The 6,236-nt window shown below is 56.1% G+C and overlaps 2 protein-coding genes across 8 annotated transcripts in view; one reads left to right on the top strand and one right to left on the bottom strand.

The window, feature by feature from the left end:
- The window catches only part of TK2 (thymidine kinase 2), a 97,612-nt gene extending 91,599 nt beyond the window's left edge, over window positions 1–6,013 (top strand). Inside the window, exons 10-14 of one of the 7 annotated variants that reach the window (XR_012374639.1) lie at window positions 1,466–2,937; window positions 3,131–4,385; window positions 4,736–4,892; window positions 5,545–5,666; window positions 5,833–6,013. The gene's annotated coding sequence lies outside the window, so the exon portion shown is untranslated. Of the gene's footprint in view, window positions 1–1,465; window positions 4,386–4,735; window positions 4,893–5,544; window positions 5,667–5,832 lie in introns of all 7 variants that reach the window. The other 6 variants (XR_012374643.1, XR_012374640.1, XR_012374641.1 and 3 more) reach the window with 6 other exon arrangements.
- Window positions 1,780–3,905, bottom strand: LOC112836891 (uncharacterized). The gene is made up of 2 exons (XM_025888862.2): window positions 3,564–3,905; window positions 1,780–2,961 (listed from the first exon to the last, which is right to left on the bottom strand). Exons 1-2 carry the CDS (start codon window positions 3,903–3,905, stop codon window positions 1,780–1,782), a joined length of 1,524 nt encoding a protein of 507 aa, XP_025744647.2.
- Window positions 6,014–6,236: the final 223 nt, after the last annotated feature.

A 6,236-nucleotide genomic window follows, 5' to 3' on the forward strand; every position in this document is an offset into this window, starting at 1 on the left:
CTTCCTTCCTTCCTTCCTTCCTTCCTTCCTTCCTTCCTTCCTTCCTTCCTTCCTTCCTTCCTTTTTCTTTCTTTCTTTCTTTCTTTCTTTCTTTCTTTCTTTCTTTCTTTCTTTCTTTCTTTCTTTCTTTCTTTCTTTCTTTCTTTCTTTCCTTCTTTCTTCCTTTCTTTCTTCCTTTCTTTCTTCCTTTCTTCCTTTTCTTTCCTTCTTCCTTCCTTTCTAAAGATTTTATCAATTTATTAGAGAGGAGAGCACGAGTGGGAGAGGAACAGAGGGAGAGGGATGAGCAAACTCCGTGCTGAGCATGGAGCCCAATGCGAGGCTTGATCCCACAACTCTGAGATCATGACCTGGGCCGAAATCAAGAGTTGGACACTCAACCGACTGAGCCACCCAGGCGCCCCTCATCTGTATTTTCTAAGTTTTCTACTCATTTGATGATTTTGTTTGATGGATCCTTGGAAACCATGGTGAACGAGTAAAGGTGAAGTTTCTCAGAGAGCTTATGTTCTAGTGCAGGAAATGGACAATGAATCAATGAAATGTCTTCGTGTAGAAAATTAAACTAAGCTGATGTGATAGATGGGTGGCCAGGGAAAAGTCTCTCTAAGAAGGTGACATTGAGGTGAGATGTGAATAACAAGAAAGATGGGGACAGGGTGTGGAGTGGGGAAGTGAACAGTTTACACAGAGGCTGGGACGTAGGGGTTGGCTTAGGTTGTTGGGGAATCTAGAAGACGCCAGTCTGTCTTGTCTGAAGCGGGTTGGGGGCAGGGAAGGGGCATGAGGTGAGGTCAGAAGGATAGTGAGGGGCCGAGCTTCGGGCTTGGTGTGGCCTTGGGAGCCCCTGGAGAAAATTGAGCAAGAGAATCCTGGAACTTCGCTTAGACAGGGTCCTCTGGCTTTAGCTCGTGCATAGATGGGGTCATTTGCTTGGGTGGCAAATGCTGTGGGGAGAGCAGCACCTCTGGATGTACCCACTTGTGTGCAAGTGTGTGTGTGTGTGCACATGTGGGAGCAACAGATGGCTGGTGGAGGGGGGCCTGCAGCCCACATGAGTGGAGCCCCGATCCCTGGATGGGGAGCCAGCATATGATCCTGAGCTCCCAAGTGTGGTTTTGTTCTCTCTCTCTCTTTTTTTTTTTTAAGATTCTATTTATTTATTTGAGAGAGGGAGAGAGAGAACGAGCAGTGGAGGAGGGGGGAGAGAGTGCGAGAGAGAAAAGCAGACTCCCCACTGAGCAGGAAGCCCAATGCAGGACTCGATCCCAGGACCCAGAGATCATGACCTGAGCCGAAGGCAGACATTTAACTGACTGAGCCACCCAGGCGCCCTGGTTTTGTTCTCTGTTAACCAGAAGTTAGTAGAGAGAGAAGGGAGGCTGACAGAGGAGTCTAAGCAAGTTAAGGGTATATTATGTGTCTGGTTATCTACACAGCTGTCTTTTCATCTGCCCTGTGACAGGTGACTGAAGGATGCCGAAGGAAGCTGCCCCTTGGATATGCCCAAGGGACGTGAAGGGATAGGAAGCACCCAAGGGAGGCACTGAGGGGCGCCGTGCACACCTCGTCTCTCCAGCTCTTCCCAGCCTCCTGCGAGGAAGGTCTGACCACACTCACTTTACCGATGAGGAAACAAGGCTCAGAGGGAGTGAGTGGCGTGAAGTGACACAGTCAGTAGGTGACAGAGCTGGGACCTGAGACCAGAGGGACTGATGAACAGATTGGTCCCTGCACCTGACAAGCTGTGGGCCCCAGAGTTGCCGCCTCTCTAAGTAGTCACTTTGCTGGTGGCAGAGCCATGTACTCAGTCAGGGTGTCTGTCCCTGTGCCATCCAGGGGTGACATTTTCAGCTGTTGCCTGAGTAGTGGTCTCGGGTAGGAATTGGCACCTCCGGCTCCCACGGGAGGGACATAGTGAGTGTTGGGGGGCTCTTGTACATGAGAGGGGGTCTGAGTCGCCCTCCAGAGCTGAGTGACCCTCCTATCTGGGCTGCCACCCTCGCCGGCTGGCTCTGGCCCCCTGAGAGGCTCTGGTTGTCCATTCCCCTCAAGCCCGGGGCCTGGGAAGCCCCGAGGATGGCCCACTAGAGTTGGGGGTCCAAGGAGATGGGACAGGCATTCACAGAGCTCATGCATCTCAGAGGAAGTGTTTGGAGGAACAGTGTCGGTGTCAGGGGTGGCCGGCTCTGCCTGGGCTTCTGGCTTTGGGTCCAAGGACTTCCCTGACAGTTGGGGACTTGGTGTCAGGCAGAGCTGGCTGGGTACGGTGACCACTCTGTTCTCAGGAGCTGCATCAGGGACCGGGGACCACTCACCGCTGCTAGCTAAGGAGGTGACTGCTTCACCTGAAGGGGGGCTGGGAGCCTGGGCTGGGTCCTGGACTTGGTCTCCCTTCAAGCTGCTCAGGAGAAGGTCCTTGGGGAACAAGGGTGTCCGGTGCAGAACAAGGTCACTGTAGCAGGTCAAGAACTCCTCACTGTCTGAGCGTGTGCTGGTGTGGCGCTGCAGCAGGGGGCCAGCAAGAGGGGTGCGGGGGAACGTCGAGACCTCAGGCGGACTCAGGGCCACCGGCACAGCGCTTTGATGGTCAGGGCCCTCGTCCAGGGCCCTTTCAGACCCCAGCCCTTCTGGGGGCCCTGGGCCTGGCTGGGCCCTCTCGGGACAGTTGTGGGCCTTCACCAGCCTTCTCCCTGAGCTGTGCCTGGAGTGGGGCCTGGCCAGTTTCTCTCTGCCCAGTTCCAGCACCTGCCTGCTCGAGGTTTCCAGAATGGCCTCACATGCAACTCTCGCCAGGAAGATCTCAAACACCATCTGCTTGGCGTCCTCCTTGCTGATGGCCTGGACCAACGAAAACTCCGCCTCGGAGGTGGCTGCATAGCCCAGCCTGCCCAGAAGGGTGTGCAGCGTGTATTCGGAGAGTACAGGCTGCACCCGGTAGGCGAAGTTCCCAGTGTATGTCTGGAACAAACAGGAGTGTTTATTAGAGAGGGGACACAGCCCAGCAGAGTGGCTGGGAGCGGCCAGGCCTGGAGGGCAGTGGAGACTCCTGAGAAGCACTTGGGCTGGAGCATTTGGCTAGATTGGAAATCTGGTCCATGATCATGTTACCCTCTGTCCCATTTTACAGAAGGGCACACTGAGTCCTAGAGACTGGACGGGACCTGGTCTCAAGTCACATAGCAAGAGAATGGGCTGAGCTGGGGTGAGGCCCTGATATCCTGGCTCCCAACCCAGCAGTCCTGGCCTGGCGCCAGAAGAGAATAAAGCTTTCCAGAGCCAGACTCCTCCCCTTATTGATTATGAGCTCTTCCGTTCCTCTTCTTTTGAGAGGCAGTATGGTCTAGTGGCTGGAGGCTGCACTGCCTGAGTTTGAGGCCTATCTGGGCTACTTATTAGCTGGTGACCATAGATAAGTTGCATTAACCTCTTCAGCTCTCAGTTTCTCCACCTGTAAAATGGGACCAGAGTCAGGGGGCAGGATGGCTATGCTCTTCCCCCCAGAGACAGAGCTCTGGCCCCCTCCCCCAGACCCCCTGGCTCAGAGGCATGATGGTGCCTACCTTTAGGGACCTGATTTCCTTCCTCCAGGGAAACAGAAGTAGGTTGACAGATATGAGCTCCAGGAACTCTAGCGCCTGCACCAGTTCGTGGCGGACACTCTGGGCAGGGCTGGGTGCCCCCCAGGAGTGAGTGGTGCCCGGACCAGGGACCAGAAGCTCAGGCAGATAGAACTGAGTGGGGGCTCCCGTGTCCAAGAGCTGCTGGGCCCTGTGGATGAGGGCTGCTTGCCTGCAGACCCGGAGCCAGCCCGCCCCTGCCTCCTCTTTGTAGTAGCCGATGAGGTCGCCCAGGAGGGTCTCAAGGGCAGCCTCCTCTAGGCCTGGGGGTCGGGGCTGGCTCATGGTGGCTCTGAGGGGCTGGGTGCCGAGGAGAGCTGTGTGGGCCTCCCCAGGCCAGGCCCGGGCTGGCCCGCCTCTGGCCCGCCCCAGCGCTCAGTCAGGAAGCTGAGGAGGAAGTGTGCCAGCAAAAGAGAAAGCTGCACCCAGCCCGGCCCCCCGCCTCCACTGCTTGTCGCTCTGGGGGGCTCTGGCCTGAGGCTGGCTGGGGCTGGGCCATCTCCTCCGAGTGGAGCAGAGCTGAAGTCGGGCTCCGTCCTCGCCCCATCCCCAAACAAGTGGGAAAGCAGATACAGCGGCACCCACATGCGTCCGCACCCCAGGGCCTGTAACCCTCAGTCTACTCCGGATGTCACCGGCCACCGTCCTCATGCTCATGCTGGAGAATGTTCTCTGGCTGCAGGAGTGTGCTCTGCTGGTATGTGGGACAAACTGCAAGGCCCAGCGTGCTAACACCCCCGGCCAACCCTCGGCCACTCCAGGAGGGTGAGTGCGCAGAAGCCCTGGCTTCTTGCCCTCCGCGGCGGCGGGACGGTTCTGAGGTGTGTTCTCCACTCTTGCAGAGGCTCCCCAGCGGTGGCCCACGGCAATAACCCGCTTTCATGGTTCTTGTCCCTCCGGTGTCTTCATTCCCTACTCCTCTTGTGCTTCCTGCAATCGCCTCCCAAAGAAACCGCACACAAATTCTTGGACTGCTTTTGGAGTAACAGAGCCCAGCAGTTACCTCTGTACCCTTGACCTGCGTGCCCTTGACCCTTCCTCCGTGCACTCACCATCTCCCTCCCTCCCCGCCTTCTGCCCTCCATTTTGTTTTTGTTTTTGTTCTCCTTTTACAGTTCGCTGGTTTATTCTCAGAATTGAGATTCGAATTATGCCCTGTGGCCCCGGAGGGGTGAGGATCATGCTAGAATCTCACCATATCCCAGCCTTCCCCCAGAAGGAAGTAGATTAAAATGACAACAGAGGAGATTTTTCCTTTTCATACAGACCCAGGTATAAATACGGCAGCACCATTAGGATCTGGATTCATCCCCACTGTCTGAGCCCCTTACCACCTGGTGGGGCAAGGTGCATTTGGGGAGATATGGGTGGGGGGCAGTATTTGGAGCTGGGCTTCCTCCCCCCCTTCCTTTTTTCCTTCCCTCCTTCCTTCCTTCCCTTCCTTCCCTTCCTTCCTTCCGTTCATTCACCCAATACTTAATGAAGCCATGATTCACTCATTCAGCCACTCAATGACTCACTGCTTCCATGCAGGTCAGCATTTCTCAAAGTGTGCTCCACAGGGAGCCCTTGTTGGGGGTTCGGAATCAGTCTTATGTGAGTAACAGTTTCCTGTGGCCGAATAAATTCTGCTGGGCTAATGAAGGTGCCCTGACCCCTTGGCTTCAGGACTTCTCATGGGGCAGGTGTGTAGGGGTGTGAATTTGTGTTCTGGCTCAAAGTCACGGTGAACTGATGACAGAAGCAGGGACAGCCAAACATCTGGGTCCCAGGACCTAGCCTTCCCTCACAGCGTTCCCTGCTGCCCAGAGGCTTCCAAGTTCCCTGGAAAGCCGAGGAGCTCAGAGGCCACAGGGAGTACAGGAGTGGGTGCTGTCTGGTCAGGGGCTACCAAGTCTGGAACTCTGCACTTACTGTCCTCAAGGCTGTGACACACAGAGAGGAATTTGTTTCCATCATCATTGAACTGAATGCTCTTGCCAGCTGTCCGCTGCACAAGGCATTCCCCACCCACCCCCAGGGTTTGCCACCCAGAGAAGAACCAGCGTGAGTCCTGCCCCTGGGCCCCCAGTCTGGCAGTGGGGGTTCAAACACACAGGGGCAGTCCAGGACGGGAAGGGCGGGAGAGAGGACGAGATGTCAGAGCCCCGCAGTGAGCTAGGCCTTGGGGCTGGGTCGTGAGCCAGCCGACATAGACTTGGTGTGCCCACAGCCATTGCTCCCGTGGGAGAATGAAGGTGACACGGTGGGCAGTGGAGCCAAGAGAGGCGATACAGCTGCCTATGTTCTTGGACCTCCTGGATCCAGCCAAGCCTGAAGTCAAAATTATCACTTGGACTATTTAGTTACATGAGTCAATACATGTCCTTTCTTGCTTAAGAAGGTTCAAGTTGGGTTTCTGTCTCGTGCAACTGAGTCATGGGGGTGGGTAATGGGTCTCAGAACCTGCCAGGGGGTGGAGAGTTCCCCTTTCAAAAGTTGTCTCCCCTCACCCTATGGTGGGTCATGGACCAGGCCGCCACCAGCCGTGGGGCCGAAGGCTGGCCAGCCCCGGGACCTCAGGGTCAGGCTGGGGAGAGGTCAGTGTGGTAAGGCTGGGGCTGTGACAACACGGCC

The sequence above is a fragment of the Callorhinus ursinus genome, unplaced genomic scaffold (assembly GCF_003265705.2).
Source record: "Callorhinus ursinus isolate GAN/ISIS: 27379988/994484 unplaced genomic scaffold, GSC_fseal_2.0 scaffold37, whole genome shotgun sequence".
Lineage (NCBI taxonomy): Eukaryota > Metazoa > Chordata > Mammalia > Carnivora > Otariidae > Callorhinus > Callorhinus ursinus.

Bases quoted from the DNA above. Each gene is read 5' to 3' on its own strand.
- LOC112836891 (XM_025888862.2), bottom strand. From the start codon at position 3,905: ATGAGCCAGCCCCGACCCCCAGGCCTAGAGGAGGCTGCCCTTGAGACC. The intron at 2,962-3,563 runs GTAGGCACCATC...TGTTTGTTCCAG, and splicing joins AGGAAATCAGGTCCCTAAAG to ACATACACTGGGAACTTCGC.